At 36.0% G+C, this 19385-nt stretch overlaps 1 protein-coding gene across 7 annotated transcripts in view; it reads left to right on the top strand.

The window, feature by feature from the left end:
* Window positions 1–19385, top strand: part of Mtmr1 (myotubularin related protein 1) — a 75103-nt gene that overhangs the window by 12898 nt on the left and 42820 nt on the right. Inside the window, exons 3-6 of one of the 7 annotated variants that reach the window (XM_058582613.1) lie at window positions 2792–2815; window positions 3384–3410; window positions 4899–4949; window positions 8917–8992. In XM_058582613.1, the coding sequence (XP_058438596.1) occupies window positions 2792–2815; window positions 3384–3410; window positions 4899–4949; window positions 8917–8992 (178 nt within the window). The remainder of the gene's footprint in view (window positions 1–2791; window positions 2816–3383; window positions 3411–4898; window positions 4950–8916; window positions 8993–19385) is intronic. The other 6 variants (XM_058582614.1, XM_046453523.2, XM_058582616.1 and 3 more) reach the window with 6 other exon arrangements.

Here is a 19385-nt window from a genome sequence, read left to right as displayed (position 1 = left end):
GGAAGGGCATGACAACAAGGAATCAGAGAGCTCCACTCGCCAAGAACAAAATATATACCTGAAAGGCATGCCCGTAGTGATCCCCCTGCCCCAGCCACACCATACCTGCTTGTAGTTACTGTCCAGTTAATCCATTCAAGTGGATTAAAACACTAATTAGGTTAAAGCTCTCATAACCCAATCATTTCACTCTAAATTTTCTTGAGTTGTTTCACACATGAGATTTTGTAGTAAGCCTTCATTGACCTCCTTCTCATACCAAGAACACTGAGGATTTCACTATAGTAGGTAATGAATGTGAGTTTAAAGCCCAATTATTCTACACCTTTCCAAACTTTCAAGTTAGTGTCTCAAACTAATAGTGAAGGCTTTATTGACAAGGAGCTAGCTATGTCTTCCATATATGAGGCTCAATTGCACTCCCTGGTTCTGCAGTAGATATTATTTCCATAAAATAATTGTGGATGCCGCTTTTTATTTTTCAACTTTTGCTGTCAATTTACATATGAAATATCAAAAGTTGTAGTTACATAACAAATGGGAAAATAATATATCATGATGTGGGAGTGGAGGATTGGAGATTGAGAGGGCAAGAGAGGTGGAGAAAAGGATGGTGGTGTTGGTTTCTTCAGCAAACTTAAAGGGAGTTAAGAGCTGTCATGTGTACTTTTGAGGGGTCAAAGCAGGGTTTCAGGGCTAATTATAGAGACCCTACACCAAGGCAGAAGAGCAGTGTTGTTAGGGACACAAATATGGAATTAGACTACCATGATTTAAATAGTAGCTGTGCTAACTTGAACTTGGGAAGATTACTTAACTGTGCCTTGATTTTCTCATCGAAAGAAAGAAATTGGGCCAATAATAACTTGTCTTTTGTGTGTGTGTGTGTGTTTTGACAATGATAGTTTTTATCTCATAAGGTTGTTTTAAGAATACAATGTTTATATGTATAAAGTACTTCAAGGAGTGGCTGGAACATAAAAGTCCTGAGTGTATTTTTATGATGCAACTGCTGCTGAAGGAAAATGTCAGAAGAAATAAAAATTAAACTTTGAATCAGCAAAGACTAGGAAGAAAAAAGTAGTAGTTTGAGAAAGATTATGTTCTTAATGTTTAAAATGGGAGGTCAATGAATACTGTTTAAAGGTGACAAATTAAGAAACAGAAGTAGAACCATTTTTCGTAGTAATGGAGGAAATAGAAGAATTAAAAATAGGTCGAGTTGAGTGTGGTTGTCTATGGGGAATGAAGCTCTGGGAGGGGAGACTTTCTATTTCAAAGTTTTTATTACCATAAACATGTTATTTTTATTTTTTTTGCTAGCTTTCTTGAGGTGTAGTTAAGTGATAAACCTCATGTATTTAAAGTATACAGCTTGATGAGTTTTGACATATATACACATTCATGAAACAAACCATTATCACAGTTAAGATAAACATCCATAACCCTATTTCTCCCCGCCCTAAAAAAGTGCCACATTTAAGCTTCTTTTTTTTTCTTTTTAATTTGTAGATGGACACAATGCCTTTATTTTATCCATTTATTTTTATGTGGTGTTGTGGATCGAACCCAGTGCCCCACATATGCCAGGCAAGCGCTGTAACAGTGAGCTACAACCCTAGCCCACATTTAAGCCTCTTATTCTAAATAGTCTTTATAGGAACTTACAGGTTTTAATACTTTTGAGATACAGTGTCACTTAGCTCAGAATGCCTTTTTGACTTCAATGAGTATTTTAGTGATAATATACTGATGTTTTTTGAAGCATATATTTGTATTCAATTATTTTCTTATCACTTCTGAGTTAAACCATAAAGCTAATAACCAAAATGGTGATTGTCTTTTTTGATGATATGTTTTTAATAGAACACTCACTGTTTAGATGCTAGGATTGCAGCCTTTGGAATGAGATAGAGATATAAAGTCTGCCTCAGACTATTACAACTGTTTGCTTTTCAAAATTTACATCCATGTGTGGGCCATTTCTTCTGACCAGGGCTTTCCAGATGTGTGTGTTGCATGTTCAATTAAGATTCACAGGCCACAGGCAAAGGAATAATGTTGCTGAAATAAGTCTCAGTTGAATAGTGTGGCTTCCCTTCTAAGGTTAGCCACCATCCCTTCCTGCCTGGAAGTTTCCCTTAGCTATCCATGTCTATCAGTGCTGGGGTACAGAGCAGGCACCCTATTCTCCATGGGGTGGCCACATTGAGGAGTTTAATTCCATAGTCCAATGTATGAATTGGAAATATAATTTCAATAGAAGTCAGGCTAAGCTTTGTGATTACCTCAGTTTTATGGTACTGTTAGTTAATACTATAGCTGAACTGTGCTCTAGGTCCAATGTGGGAGTTTCTGTGGTTTTGTTTTGTTTTGTGGGCTGCTTTGAGAGCATAACTGCCTTTTTATGTCATTGCCTCTATGTAGAAAATGCATTCAGTGTTCCAAACAGAAATACAAATGGATTTTTCAAACACAGCCTGTTCCCGATAACTTATAATAGCACTTGACAGAAGAGGTTTGTATTTAAGATAATGTAGTTTGTCTTAGCCTAAGAGTGATACATTTCTCCAAATTATACACTTCCTTGGAAATTATAGGACAAATATTATTAGTATTGATTTGATATTGAATGAAAATTGGAGGGCACATGTGTTAGGATTGATTTCACTAGTTTTATCCAGAGGATTATGATGTCTGTCTAGGGAGTGGGCTGTTGAACTTAACAGCATCTTTCACAGGTCAATAGTAAGATGTCCATGATGATGATGTTCTGTATTTTAACTAACAGGTTTTCAGGAGGCCTGATATAAGGGTAAGGATACCTGGCTTTCTGCAGATGGGCCTCTTCCTTGTGTGTCTATTTAGTGTTCTTTACCTTCTCACTGGTTTTTATGAGTCACTCAGATCAATTTGCTCTGCTGTGTTATAGCTTTAAGTGTTCACTAGAAACGCTTTATTTGTTACAATGTTTTTATGTGCAGTAAAAGCCACTGTGTGTGAGGGCAGGATGCTAAAATTGTTACCAGTGTGTACTACTGACTTTCCTTGTGCTACATGAATTCTGACCAGATGGATGCTCAGGGCAGGGATTATAAATTTAGGCCTACAGAGACCTCTTTTAACTTTGCTTGCCATATGATTCATGCTAAGGAATTTAGCACCACCCCCTCCCCAAAAATAAAATGGTCAGATGTTGTCCATCTAGTCTAAGTAAGGTTTTGAGTCATGTTTGTGTTTGCATGTTGAGTTCAAAAAGCAGGAGTGCTAATCTTTAAAAAAAAAAAAAAAGTACTAAAATCAGTCCCAGTTAGTTTTTAAAATAGAGATACAGCAGATTATAGCTTATATTTTCCTCATGATTTTCTTTCCCTTTATTTCAGAATATTCATAAAGCAAGACAAAGATTGGTAATGTGCATGCAATTAACTCAGCATCAGACATTTAAAATTAACCTGTTTCCATTCAATGAAAACAATGTGGATTTGACAGTATATTTAATGACTTTAGCCTAAAATTTTTAATCTTATTGAAGCCAATGAAGTCGTATAAAAGTAATCAGTTGAGTCAAATTCTTCTATTTTAATTGGTTTACCTTTTTAATCTTGTTTTCATCATGTTTTCTTTTGCTTGTGGTAATCATTTCTTTCATTGATTCACATTGTTAAATATTAGTGTTTGCCTTTACACTTGCATGGATTTTGAAATGCAGTGGGTTTTTTTGTTTATTCATTTTCTGTTTTTTTTTTTAAATCTAATCAAAGAATAATTCCATTTCTTTGTATTTCAAAAATAGGAATTTCAAAAACCTGGCCACATTTAAATATTACACTGCCTTGAAGTGTAGTTGTACCAACTGTGTACTGAATTCAATCTGATGATAAATTATAAAATGTGATAAATTTATTGACCAAACTGAAGGTGGGAAATATTGAATTCTTTTAAAGCTTTGCTACTTCTTCACTTTTAAAGAAATATAATCACTGGAACAAAAATTTTATTAAATAAAAATATCTATGCTAAATTTTAATATTTTTAGTCTCTGGAATTTGATACCATTCTTAAAAGGTTTTATAATCTTGTCATTTTCAGTATTCACATTCTTTACACTTAACCAACTGAATTAAAAGTTAGGTTTTTTAAAGCTTCAAAAATAATTGATTTTGTGAAGAAATTAAACTAAAAACAATGTACCTTCACAGGTATTGGTAAAAAATTGGAGGATATGTGACCTTTTCATTTCTTGGAAGCATGTTGTTGATACTGCAATTAGAAATATCTAATAAGATGTTGATTCATGTGTCATAGTATTTAGCAATAAGAAACAGACACATATATGTACATATGTATATATAAAAATCTCCAGCATGTGATATGTGCATGTGTGCAGTGGAACTGACCCTTGGACAAAATAATAGTTCTTTCAAGTATACAAGTAAGTATACTCTAAATTGAATACACACTTAGATGTCTATGAACTGCCTTTGTATTTTGGCCTGACTTTGCCCTTTACCTGGTTTCTGTGGTTTGCTTTATTTTCTATGAGCACATGATGTGCCTGTTGTTTAGTTTCTTTGCTACATGCTATAGTGTTGCTTGATTTTAAAAAGACAGTGCATTCTTTGAAATCCATGTTTGTTTGCTTTACATTTTCTATTCCAACACAAGCAGAATAGATACTCCCATTTTAAGCTGAGGATGCTACATAGATAGCCTACATTATTTTCTTAACTCCAAGGGGGCAAATGTTGTGATTTGCAAAGCCATGAAAGTTGTGTCAACTTTTACATGCTTACTGTCTCTTTAAAAAAGAAATTCTGTCCTTTCACCTGTCTGTTTGCACGTGTTTCTCTTTCTCTTCTCTGCCTTTTCTTGTCCATGCACCTGGTGCTGTGCAGGAGATACAGGAAGAACACAATGGCTACCCTTCTGAAGCTGAAGCTGATCAGGTGGCAAGTTCTACGTGTTCATCTGTTTGGATCGTGTATCTAGAAGCCATTTCATACTAGATTTCTAGACAATAAGCAAAGCTTTCCAGATGCTCTTACCACTATATTAGCGTTCTCCTGTCCAAATTTGGTAGATTCCATTATGACATTATTTGCAAAAATTGGTTTATCCAACATTTTGTCAACTAGAAATTTGTTCCTCTGTGCTTCTTGGTTCCTCCAGATAGGGGTTATTGATGAGGTTAGTGACTCTCCATCATTGTACGATTCTAAAGTATATTTCCAGAAACCTAGAGGGGACAGACACATAATGCTAAGGGGCTCCTTGAGTATGTGGACTTTATTTTATTCAAATTTGCATGGTCTGTGCCCTTTGTGAGTGTTTATGGAATGAGTACTTAATTTTTATATTTACTAATCAGTCTACAAAATCATTCCTATTGGAGTACTTCCTCTTTGCTCAGTGCCTCTGGACCTTCTCTGGAGTCTCAAGGCAGCAGTCCTTTCCTTGTTGCCTTAATGTATGAGACCCATAGGCAAGCAAGCCCCAGGTAGCTCAGTTGCTTTTTGTCCTGCACTGCCTAGCCCCACCTTCCATTGGAGACCCTGGGAAAGAGCTCGATTTGAAAACCACTGCTTTGGACATGCAGCAGCTGCATAAATTGTCCACCTGGAAGCTTAGATTCAGGCTGAGAAGAATAATAGTGGAGAGGCCAGGGTCACCCCTGTGGGCTAGAGCCCTCAAGGGCAAAGTCAGGGAGCTGCAGACCTCATCTGGACCTTCAGGGTCATAAGAAGAGAGTTGAGATGAGATCATCAGAGGAGGTTCCTTATTTGGTGAACACTTTGTGCAAAAGGCACCAAGAGGAATGGGTGTAATTGTGAGGTCAAATTTACTCCATCCTTTGATTGTACAATACATGGGTTGGATAAATCAAGGGTCAAATCATGTCCTGTGCAACCTGGTAGTTGCTGCAAAAGCTTAATATAGCACAAGTGTGAGTCCATTCTCCTAACACCAGCTTCATAAAGGGAATCTACTGTACTTTAAAAAATAAGCCTTAAAAACTGTTCTCCTCTTGAGTTACCATGCTAAAGCTTAATGTGTTCCTTTTACAAACAAACTTCCTATGGTGAAATCTGATACAGTGGGGTCATTCCTTTGTTTTATTCTGATAGTTGATTTTTCATCATTTAAAAAGCATGTCTCAGATTTAATTATCACAAGTGAGGATATTATCTGTTTTACCAAAACATTTATGCCTTGTGTAAATGCACAGGTGTTTCCAGCCACACTTGACATGACTATGGGAAAAGAAGAGAAAGGTTTGCTCCTTAGTCTCTATCTTGACAGCATTGTGCATTCCCCAAATAGTCAATCACCACTGTCTCCCACCTGCAATTTTTCATTAGCTAGTCCTGAATTGAGAACTTTACAGTGTTCCATGTGGCTTGCTGGAAAGTTTAGTAGAAATCTTATCTTCTCTAATCCCCTTCAGATTCTATTGATCAGAATAGCTTGTTTTTATAAATATATTTCAAATAATATATCCCCATTTATTTTTAAGTATAAGTTAAGGGATTTACATCTGTATAATATATATTATAATAAGCCTTACCAATTTATTATTTGAAGTAATTGAAAACTATGAAATTGATTAAAGTAGCTTTCTTACTTTGTAACTATTCTATAAAATTAGTCACTGGTTCACATAATAAATTAAGGCAAATTTTCAAATTAAGGTTTCTGTTAAGATATTTTAATATTTCTAAAACCAGGCATTTAAAAGTATACATATTGGCTTATGTTTTGTTGCATAAAAGGTATAGTCCAAATCAGATAGATGTGAGCATTAAATCTAAAATGATTCTCCATGTTCCCTTTAATGTGTTAATGCCTTAAAATTTTTGGCTGAAAATATCTTAACTAATCTGTACTAAAAATTAAACAGAATAAATTGTTTAGAATTAATGATTGGTCCTAATATATATTATATTAACCATATATCTTTGGATAAGGAGAAAAATGGACCGTGTATTTTGTTCCCTTTCAGAAAAAAGACATACCTCAACCAACATTTTAGCATCAAATTTGCTATTTATATTTTAACATTTTTTTTTGTTTAAAAAAACAGTATGAAACTACTCTTTATAGTGTTTCTAACTTGACCTTTAAGTCCCTTTAATGAAAGATTGAAATATTCTTGTAACTATGAAAAATCATTAGTCATTTTTACTTTTCAGTAATTTAGATTAGAATTATAAAATACATCCATTTTGCTTTACAAAATTATTGCCGAAAACTTGGTGTTGTTCAACCTGTTTTCCACTGAACACTAGTGGCTTCCTGGTGTTGACAGGTATTCCTTGGAAATGCAGCCCCTGTTCAAATAGGTATGAGACATGCATTATTATACTTTAGCGCCCTCTTGCTGCCTTGGTGTACATTAACACACTAAAGACTTTGTCTCTCTAAACAAATAGCTTAACTTGTTTTGTTTAACCCAGCATTTCCCAAACTTTTTTTTTAAGATCTATTCACATTTCTTGGGAAATTAATGCTCTGTGAAACACAACTTGGGAATTTCTAGGGGTTTGATCACCTTATTTTTATTTATGACACATACATGCCAGGGTGAAAATGAGTGGTTTCCTTGGCAACATCTCAGAGAGATGGTGGTGACTTTGAATAGGCCCCAGATTCAGGCTCCAGTTCCTAGCACTATACTCCAAGAGCACTGCTTTCTGACCTCCCCTGAATTATCTGGCACCATCTAACCAAGCTTATAAGAAACTGGCTACTGGACTGTAATGCCCGTCTGGTCATTTAAAAATGTGGGCATGAAATGTGCCGGCATGAAATGTACAAGGCATCGTTCTAGTATCATTGTCGCCATACAGGAAACTAGTAAGACATTAGCAGTTTTCTTGGTGTGCTTGAAATTAGCACAAAACTGAATTGGTTTGAGAAATGCCTTATGAGCATATCCTGCTCCACAGTACAGACTAGAATATTGGTTGAGTATCTCTTATCCAAAATGCTTGGAACCAAAAATGTTTCAGATTTGGGATTTTTTATTTTGGAATATTTTAATGTACATAACAAAATATCTTGGGAATAAGACCCAAGTCTAAAATTAAATTTGTTTCATGTATACTTTATACACATAACCTGAAATTTTATATAATATACAATATTTTTAGTTCCTGTGTTTTAACTGTGACCCATCACATGAGATCAAGTGTAGAATTTTCCACTTGTGGCATCATGTAGGTGCTCAAAATATTTTAGACTTTGGAGCATTTCAGATTTGGATTTTTTAATTAGAGATGCTCAACCTGTATTCTTTTGTACTAAATGAGAACATACTCTCTTGTGGCCTGGATTGGGTAAACTGAAAAATTCCACCCTCCATGTCCCCTGTTAAATACTTGGTGTATGTGTGTGTGCACACACACGTGTGGCTGGGTTGCAATACCAGAGCCTAGAACTTTCCTTGGTTATGTTCTGAGATCATTCTTTGATTATTTGATTAGGGTTTGGGGTTTCCTAAACTGTCTCATAGGCTGGGTCATTTCTGTGGCAAGCCAAGCACCTACATCTAATGTTTTTATTTGTATTAGTTTCATGCTCAGAAGGTGACCTTTTTTTCTGACCTTATTTCCAAATTCTGGAGGCATCTTATATATTAGCTATATGTGTAGTGATTACAGTATCTATCTGTCATGTCAAGGCCCTTCTGTATTAATGCTTTCTAACTGTGAAATGTAAATATGTTGTAATAATTTGCTAGAATATGCAGCATGATGTCCTGTGATGCTGAGCTTTGAAACTGTCTTTTAAAGGGAGGGGGCATACATTGTGCACGCTTACATGGCCTTGTAGAGAGCACAGAACACCACATTTTTCTCAGGTGTACAGATGTAAAGTAAGATTTACTCCTGTTTTTTTTTTTTTTTTTGCCAGGCTCTAAGGGATGGAAATAAGTTGGCACAGATGGAAGAAGCGCCGCTTTTTCCAGGAGAATCAATTAAGGCTATTGGTAAGTTTAATGCATACATTTTGCTTATAGAGATCCCGAAGATGAAATGGCACTTCATTTGTGAGTACAGGTTTTATATAAGCTGGATATCAGCCAGACCAATTTGGGGACAAATGGACTAGGTCTATTCATTCTTATTACTGTCATCCTGACCTTAAGAGATAGAAAACTGTAGAGGATCCCATTAAGCTGTAATTGAGTGTTAGTTGGCATTACCAAGAGAAGAGGGTCCCAACTTTTCCTGATGAACCAAGAGGTAATTAAACACTTAGTGTAGTGTCAGTTCACTACTTTATTGAAATATTTCACCATATAGAAAACGTTTTGGTAAACAGTCCATATCATATTTTAATAACAGTTTTGAGGACTTTGCAAAGAAATTTTAGTGGCTTATAAGATTCCAAAAAGTATAATTTTAGTGCAAGAAAAGGGCATTATGTGTTACCATCCTGGATTGTAAAGATAATGGCACGAGTGCTCCCATATCCCTCCGTGGTGTGTCGTCAGGCATTTTAGGAGGTAGTTGATTGTGCCATGGGTGGATGGGAGGGGCAGCTGAGTGCCAACTTTTCTTTCTTTTTTATTTGTTCTAATTAGTTATACATGACAATAGAATGTATTTTAACATATCATACATAAATGGAGTATAACTTCTCATTCATCTGGTTGTACATGATGTAGGTTCACACCAGTCATGTAATCCTATATGCACAATTCATTTTTCTATCCTTCTTACCCTTATTTCCCCTCCCCTCCCTTCACTCCCCTCTGTCTAATCCAAAGTACCTCTATTCCCTAGCCCTTCCTTATTGTGAGCTAGCATCTGCATATCAGAGAGAACATTCTGCCTTTGGATTTTGGGGATTGGCTGATGTCACTTAGCATGATAGTCTCCAGTTCCATCCATTTACTGGCAGATGCCAAAATTTCATTCTTTCACATGGCTGAGTAATATTCCATCATGTATATCTAGCACATTTTCTTTATCAATTCATCAATAGTAGGGCACCTAGTTGGTTCCATAGCTTAGCTATCAACAATAAATATTGGTGAGGATGTGGGGAAAAAGGTACACTTATACATTGCTGGTGGGTGCCACGTTTTTATATCATCAGTTTGTTGGGTTGAACAATCTGTTTTGCAAGGCTGAGCATTTTCTTCTTCCTTCATGGCTGTCTCTCAAAGGTATGTGCTCAGTTTCATAGGATGGTCATCTTGTATCAAGAACATTTGAGTAGCTAGGTTCTTCTACCTAAGTCTTCAAATAACTCTTCCTGCTGAATATCCCAGTCTGGGCTCTTGGCTTATCCATTTTTGGTTTTCCTTGGCTTCTGCAACTTGATTCTCTCTTGGTCTCTGACTGTTTCTTCTTCCAGCCCTGCTCCATGCTGCCTTCTGAATGATCTGTTTAAAATTTGAGCTAAATATGATTGCCCTTGCTTTTTCTCCAGACCTTATTAACTATACAGATTAAAAGTGTACAATGTGTAGAGGGGTTTATTTACTTTCTCACTGTTCCAAAGTCCACTTAGAAGAGATTAGAGCTGATCTAGATGATTGATCACATTGTATGTATATCAGATACACTTTGAATTAGTAAGGAGTGTTATGAAAGCTTGGATTGCAAGTTTATAGTTGTCTTTTTAAGAAGAGAAGACTTCAGTGGATCCAGCTGTAGTTCTTTCTCTCCTGTTGGTTTCTCCTTTCGCTCTGGAAATGGAACTCTGGGAGAAGGATGCTCCCTCCTGGCTCCATTCCTCTCCCAACTGTTGGAATATATACGTTAAGGATATCTGCACATCCTTAAGTGATTTAAGTATACTTTAAATGCCTCCAGTGGCTTTCAAAGGGTAAGTAAATTAACCCCTACTTTTAAATAAAATATATTCCTGGAGGCAAAGTATTAAAATAGGTCATTGTAAAGTAAAGTACTCTCCATGGATTATTACTTCAGTTTGTCACTGTCAGAATATGAAGAGTTTTGACACAGTATATGCCTGGGAAGTCATTATCATAGTCAATGTAGTGAATGTATCCATCATTACCATCCAAACCAGAGGTTTCTTTATGTCCCTTTGTTATTCCCTACTTCTGGTATATTCCTCCCTATCTTCAAGTGCTATAAACTAGATTATATTTTCTGGTATGTTTAGAAATTAAATCATTGTATATATTCTTTATTGTCTCGCTTCTTTCAATTTGTACTCATTTTGATATCCATACTGTGATGTGAGTCGATAGTCATTCCTTTTTGTTGCTGAATAGTATTTCATTATATGGACACATGACAGCTTGCTTATGTGTTCATCTATTGGTGGATATTTGAGTTGTTTCTACTGGTTGTCTGCTACAAATAAAGCTGCTGTGACATTTATATACAAGTCTTTGTATGAGCATATATTTCCTTTTCTCTTCGGTAAATATCCTTAAGGTATGGAGTATCTGGGTCATATGATAGGTGTACAATTAACCATTTACGAAACTACTAAATTATTTTCCAAAGTGATTGAACCAGTATATATTCTCACCAGCAATATATGAGCATTTCAGTTCTTCTTTCCAATCTGAGTGTCTTTTAATTATTTTCCTTCCTTTATTTTTCTTGCTTGACCCTCCAGTATAATGTTAAAGAAAAGAGGTGAGAGCAGACATTCTTGTCTTGTTGCTGGTCTTGGGAAAGCGTTCATACTTTCACTATTAAATATGATGTTAGCTGTGTGGGGTTTTTTTGTTTGTTTGTTTGTTCTTGTGGATGCCTTTTGTCATGTTGAGGAGGTTCCTTTCTATTCCTAGTTTGCTGAGAGTTTTTATCAGTAATGAATGTTAGATGGTGAGGTGCTAAGCAACTCAGTGAGACCCTGTCTCTAAATAAAACAAAATAGGGCAGGGGATATGGCTCAGTGGTTGAGTGCCCCTGGGTTCAACATTCTGTCTGTCATATTCTAACAAAGAATATGAATGTTAGATTTTGTCAAATGCATTTTCTGTATTGATTAATATAATCATTTATTTTTCTTTAGTTTATAATATGGTGGATTATATTACTTAATTTCTGAATGTTTAATCAACCTTGCATTCCCTGGATAAACTCTATTTTCTTATAATGTATTTTGTTGGTTTGATTCATTTAAAATTGCAGAAACTTTACATCAATTTTTATGACATATTGCTCTGTACTTTTGTTGTAATGACTTTGTTGGTTTTTGCATCAGAATAATGCTATCCTTGTAGAGTGAATTAGAAATCATTCTCTTTTCCTCGGTCTTCTGGAAGAGTTTATTTCTTCCTCAAATATTTTGGTACCTGAATCTTTAGTCTTATTAAAAAAAAAAAAAAAAATATATATATATATATATATATATATATTTTTTTTTATTGGTTTATTTTTATATGGTGCTGAGGATCAAACCCAGTGCCTCAGGTGTGCTAGGCAAGCACTCTACCAATAAGCCACAACCCCAGTCCTCTTTAGTCTTCTTTATGGGAAGGTTTTAAGTAAAAATTTAATGTCTTTAGTAGTTGTAGGATTACTTGGTTGTATTTTTTTAATTTCCATTCTCTTTTTAAAAACTAATTGATCAATTTATTTTAATTAGTTATATATGACAGCAGAATGCATTTTGATTCATTGTACACAATTGCAGCACAACTTTTTGTTTCTCTTATTGTACACGATATAGAATCGCACCACATGTGCAGCCATACACGTACTTAGGGTAATGATGGCCATCTCATTCCACCATCTTTCCTGCCCCCATGCCCCCTCCCCTTCCCTACCCCCCTTTGCCCAATCAAAGTTCTTCCAGTTTTCCCATGTGCCCCCCCGCTTATGGATCAACATTCAGCCTTTGGCTTTTTGGGATTGGCTTACTTCTCTTAGCATGATATTCTCCAGCTCCAGTCATTTGTTATGTATGACAGCGGAATGTATTTCAATTCATAGCACACATATAGAGCACAGTTTTTCATATCTCTGGGTGTACACTAGAGTCACACCATTTGTGTCTTCATACATGTACTTGGGATAATGATGTCCATCTCATTCTACCATCTTTCCTACCTCTATGTCTCCTCCCTTCCCCTCCCTCCCCTTTCCCTATCCAGATTTCCTCCATTCCTCACATGCTCCCCTCAACCCCCATTATGGATCAGCCTCCACATATTAGAGAAAACATTTTGTATATGGCTTGAGATTGGCTTACTTCACTTAGTATAATATTCTCCAACTCCATCTATTTACCTGCAAATGCTGTGATTTTATTCTCTTTTAATGCTGAGTAATATTCCATTGTGTACATATACCACAGTTTCTTTATCCATTCATCTATTGAAGGGCATCTAGGTTGGTTCCACAATTTAGCTATTGTAAATTGTGCTGCTACAAACATTGATGTGGCTGCGTTACTATACTATGCTGTTTTTAAGTCCTTTGTGTATAAACGGGGGTGGGGCGGGTGGGATAGCTGGGTTAAATGATGGTTCCATTCCCAGTTTTCCAAGGAATCTCCATACTGCTTTCCAGAGTGGTTTCACCAATTTGCAGTCCCACCAGCAATGTATGAGTGTGCCTTTCTCCGCACATCCTTGCCAACACTTATTGTTGTTTATATTCTTGATAACTGCCATTCTGACTGGAGTGAGATGAAATCTTAGAGTAATTTTGATTTGCATTTCTCTAGTAATTAGACATGTTGAACATTTTTTTTCATATATTTTTTGATTGAGTGTATATCTTCTTCTGAGAATTGTCTGTTCAGCTCCTTGGCCCATTTATTGATTGGGTTATTTGTTTTTTTGGTGTTAGGTTTTTTGATTTCTTTATATATCCTGGAGATTAGTGCTCTATGTGATGTGCATGTGGCAAAAATTTGCTCCCAAAATGTAGGTTTTCTCTTCACCTCACTGATTGTTTATTTTGCTGAGAAGAAGCTTTTTAGTTTGAGTCCATCCCATTTATTGATTCTTGATTTTATTTCTTGCAATTTAGGAGTCTTTTTAAGGAAGTTGGGGCCTAATCTGACGTGATGAAGATTTGGGCCTACTTTTTCCTCTGTTAGGCACAGGGTCTCTGGTCTAATTCCTAGGTCCTTGATCCACTTTCAGTTGAGTTTTGTGCAGGGTGAGAGAGAGGGGTTTTAGTTTCATTTTGATGCATATGAATTTCCAGTTCTCCTAGCACCATTTTTTGAAGAGGCTGTCTTTTCTCCAATGTGTGTTTTTGATGCCTTTGTCTAGTATGAGATACCTGTATTTATGTGGGTTTGTCTCTGTGTCTTCTATTCTGTACCATTGGTCTACAAGTCTATTTTGGTGCCAATACCATGCCATTTTTGTTACTCTAGCTTTATAATATAATTTAAGGTCTAGTATTGTGATACCTCCTGCTTCTCTCTTCTTGCTAAGGATTGCTTTGGCTATTCTGGACCTCTTATGTTTCCAAATGAATTTCATGATTGCTTTTTCTATTTCTATAAGGAATGACATTGGGATTTTAATTGGAATCGCATTACATCTTTATAGCGTTTTGGGTAGTATGGCCTTTTTAAAAAAATTTTGATTGTTGGTTGTTCAAAACATTACATAGTTCTTGACATATCATATTTCACACTTTGATTCAAGTGGGTTATGAACTCCCATTTTTACCGCGTATACAGATTGCAGAATCACATCGGTTACACATCCACTGATTTACATATTGCCATACTAGTGTCTGTTGTATTCTGCTACCTTTCCTATCCTCTACTATCCCCCCTCCCCTCCCCTCCCATCTTCTATCTCTACCCCATCTACTGTCATTCATTTCTCTCCCTTGATTTTTTTTCCCTTTCCCCTGACTTCCTCTTGTATGTAATTTTGTATAACCCTGAGGGTCTCCTTCCATTTCCATGCAATTTCCCTTCTCTCTCCCTTTCCCTCCCACCTCTCATCCCTGTTTAATGTTAATCTTCTTCTCATGCTCTTCCTCCCTACTCTGTTCTTAGTTACTCTCCTTATATCAAAGAACACATTTGGCATTTGTTTCTTAGGGATTGGCTAGCTTCACCTAGCATAATCTGCTCTAATGCCATCCATTTCCCTGCAAATTCTATGATTTTGTCATTTTTTAATGCAGAATAATACTCCATTGTGTATAAATGCCACATTTTTTTAATCCATTCGTCTATTGAAGGACATCTAGGTTGGTTCCACAGTCTTGCTATTGTGAATTGTGCTGCTATGAACATCGATGTAGCAGTGTCCCTGTAGTATGCTCTTTTTAGGTCTTTAGGGAATAGACCGAGAAGGGGAATAGCTTGGTCAAATGGTGGTTCCATTCCCAGCTTTCCAAGAAATCTCCATACTGCTTTCCAAATTGGCCGCACCAATTTGCAGTCCCACCAGCAATGTACAAGTGTACCCTTTTCCCCACATCCTCACCAGCACTTGTTGTTGTTTGACTTCATAATGGCTGCCAATCTTACTAGAGTGAGATGGTATCTAGGGTGGTTTTAATTTGCATTTCTCTGACTGCTAGAGATGGTGAGCATTTTTTCATGTACTTGTTGATTGATTGTATGTCCTCCTCTGAGAAGTGTCTGTTCAGGTCCTTGGCCCATTTGTTGATTGGGTTATTTGTTATCTTATTGTTTAATTTTTTGAGTTCTTTGTATACTCTGGATATTAGGGCTCTATCTGTAGTGTGAGGAGTAAAGATTTGTTTCCAGGATGTAGGCTCCCTATTTACCTCTCTTATTATTTCTTTTGCTGAGAAAAAACTTTTTAGTTTGAGTAAGTCCCATTTGTTGATTCTAGTTATTAACTCTTGTGCTATGGGTGTCCTATTGAGGAATTTGGAGCCCGACCCCACAGTATGTAGATCGTAGCCAACTTTTTCTTCTATCAGACGGCGTGTCTCTGATTTGATATCAAGCTCCTTGATCCATTTTGAGTTAACTTTGGTGCATGGCGAGAGAAAGGGATTCAGTTTCATTTTGTTGCATATGGATTTCCAGTTTTCCCAGCACCATTTGTTGAAGATGCTATCCTTCCTCCATTGCATACTTTTAGCCCCTTTATCAAATATAAGATAATTGTAATTTTGTGGATTGGTTTCTGTGTCCTCTATTCTGTACCATTGGTCCACCCGCCTGTTTTGGTACCAGTACCATGCTGTTTTTGTTACTATTGCTCTGTGGTATAATTTGAAGTCTGGTATCGCTATACCACCTGATTCACACTTCCTGCTTAGAGTTGTTTTTGCTATTCTGGGTCTTTTATTTTTCCATATGAATTTCATGATTGCTTTATCTATTTCTACAAGAAATGCTGTTGGGATTTTGATTGGCATTGCATTAAACCTAAAGAGAACTTTTGGTAATATCGCCATTTTGATGATGTTGGTTCTGCCTATCCATGAACAGGGTATATTTTTCCATCTTCTAAGATCTTCTTCTATTTCTCTCTTTAGGGTTCTGTAGTTTTCATTGTATAAGTCTTTCACCTCTTTTGTTAGGTTGATTCCCAAGTATTTTATTTTTTTTGAGGATATTGTGAATGGAGTGGTTGTCCTCATTTCCATTTCAGAGGATTTGTTGCTGATATACAGGAATGCCTTTGATTTATGCGTGTTGATTTTATATCCTGCCACTTTGCTGAATTCATTTATTAGCTCTAATAGTTTCTTTGTAGACCCTTTTGGGTCTGCTAGGTATAGAATCATGTCACCTGCAAATAGTGATAATTTAAGTTCTTCTTTTCCTATTTTCATGCCTTTAATTTCTTTCGTCTGTCTAATTGCTCTGGCCAGTGTTTCGAGAACTATGTTGAACAGAAGTGGTGAGAGAGGGCATCCCTGTCTTGTTCCAGATTTTAGAGGGAATGCCTTCAATTTTTCTCCATTCAGAATGATGCTAGCCTGAGGCTTAGCATAGATAGCTTTTACAATATTGAGGTATGTTCCTGTTATCCCTAGTATTTCTAGAGTTTTGAACATGAAGGGATGCTGTACTTTGTCAAATGCTTTTTCTGCATCTATCGAGATGATCATATGGTTCTTATCTTTAAGTCTATTGATGTGGTGAATAACATTTATTGGTTTCCGTATATTGAACCAGCCTTGCATCCCAGGGATGAATCCTACTTGAACATGGTGCACAATTTTTTTGATATGTTTTTGTATCCGAGTGGCCAGAATTTTATTGAGGATTTTTGCATCTAGGTTCATTAGAGATATTGGTCTGTAGTTTTCTTTCTTTGAAGTGTCTTTGTCTGGTTTAGGAATCAGGGTGATGTTGGCCTCGTAGAATGAATTTGGAAGTTCTCCCTCTTTCTCTGTTTCCTGGAATAGCTTGAAAAGTATTGGTATTAGTTCTTCTTTAAAGGTTTTGTAAAACTCTGCTGTATACCCATCCGGTCCTGGGCTTTTCTTAGTTGGTAGTCTTTTGATGGCTTCTTCTATTTCCTCAATTGATATTGGTCTGTTTAGGTTGTCTATATGCTCCTGACTCAATCTGGGTAGATCATATGACTTAAGAAATTTATCGATGCCTTCACTATCTTCTATTTTATTGGAGTATAAAGATTCAAAATAATTTCTAATTATCTTCTGTATTTCTGAAGTGTCTGTTGTGATATTGCCTTTTTCATCCCGTATGCTAGTAATTTGAGTTCTCTCTATTCTTCTCTTCGCTAGCATGGCTAAGGGTCTGTCGATCTTATTTATTTTTTCAAAGAACCAACTTTTAGTTTTGTCAATTTTTTCAATTGTTTCTTTTGTTTTGATTTCATTAATTGCAGCTCTGATTTTAATTATTTCTTGCCTTCTACTTCTTTTGCTGTTGATTTGCTCTTCTTTTTCTAGGATTTTGAGATGAAGTGTGAGATCATTTATTTGTTGATTTTTTTCTTTTTTTAAGGAATGAACTCCAGGCAATGAATTTTCCTCTTAGAACTGCTTTCATTGTGTCCCACAGATTCCGATATGTTGTGTCTGTGTTTTCATTTATCTCTAAGAATTTTTTAATTTCTTCCTTGATGTCTTCTATAACCCATTGATCATTCAGTAACCTATTGTTCATTCTCCAAGTGATACATGATTTTTCCTTCCTTCTTTTATCGTTGATTTCCAGTTTCATTCCATTATGATCAGATAAGATGCATGGTATTATCTCTACTCCTTTATAATGTCTAAGAGTTTCCCTGTGACATAATATATGATCTATTTTTGAGAAGGATCCATGTGCTGCTGAGAAAAAAAGTGTAACTGCTTGATGTTGGGTGGTATATTCTATATATGTCAATTAAGTCTAGGTTATTAATTGTATTATTGAGTTCTATAGCTTCTTTATTCAACTTTTGTTAGGAAGATCTGTCCAGTGGTGAGAGAGGTGTGTTAAAGTCTCCCATAATTATTGTATGGTGGTCTGTTAGACTCTTGAACTTGAGAAGAGTTTGTTTGATGAACATAGCTGCACCATTGTTTGGAGCATATATATTTATGATTGTTATGTCTTGTTGGTGTATGGTTCCCTTGAGCAGTATGTAGTGTCCCTCTTTATCCCTTTTGATTAACTTTGGCTTGAAATCTATTTTATTTGATATGAGTATGGACACTCCTGCTTGTTTCCGAAGTCCATATGAGTGATATGATTTTTCCCAACCTTTCCCCTTCAGTCTATGTATGTCTTTTCCTATCAAATGCGTCTCCTGTAGGCAGCATATTGTTGGGTCTTGTTTTGTGATCCATTCTAGTAGCCTGTGTCTCTTAATTGGTGAGTTTAAGCCATTAACATTTAGGGTTATTATTGAGATATGGATTGTTCTTCCAGCCATATTTGTTTATTTATGTTACTTAACATGGTTTGTTTTTCCTCTTTGATTATTTTCCCCTTTACTGTACTACCTTCCACTGTTGGTTTTCATTGTTATTTTCCATTTCCTCTTCCTGTAATGTTTTGCCGAGGATGTTTTGAAGAGATGGTTTTCTAGCTGCAAATTCTTTTAACTTTTGTTTATCGTGGAAGGTTTTAATTTCATCTTCCATCCTGAAGCTTAATTTCGCTGGATACACAATTCTTGGTTGGAACCCATTTTCTTTCAGCGTTTGAAATATGTTGTTCCAGGATCTTCTAGCTTTTAGAGTCTGTGTTGAAAGATCAGCTGTTATCCTCATTGGTTTACCCCTAAATGTAATCTGCTTCCTTTCTCTTATAGCTTTTAAAATTCTCTCCTTATTCTGTATGTTGGGCATCTTTATTATAATGTGTCTAGGTGTGGATCTCTTATGATTTTGCACATTTGGCATCCTGTAGGCTTCTAGGATTTGGGATTCTGTCTCATTCTTCAAGTCTGGGAAGTTTTCTCGTATTATTTCATTGAATAGATTGCTCATTCCTTTGGTTTGGTCCTCTATACC

The sequence above is a fragment of the Marmota monax genome, unplaced genomic scaffold (genome assembly GCF_021218885.2).
Source record: "Marmota monax isolate L192 unplaced genomic scaffold, Marmota_monax_Labrador192_F-V1.1 WCK01_AAM20220418_F8-fsc00142, whole genome shotgun sequence".
In the NCBI taxonomy this organism is placed as follows: domain Eukaryota; kingdom Metazoa; phylum Chordata; class Mammalia; order Rodentia; family Sciuridae; genus Marmota; species Marmota monax.
The sequence above is the reverse complement of the archived record's forward strand: the minus strand, read 5'-3'. Positions and strand labels throughout refer to the sequence as shown.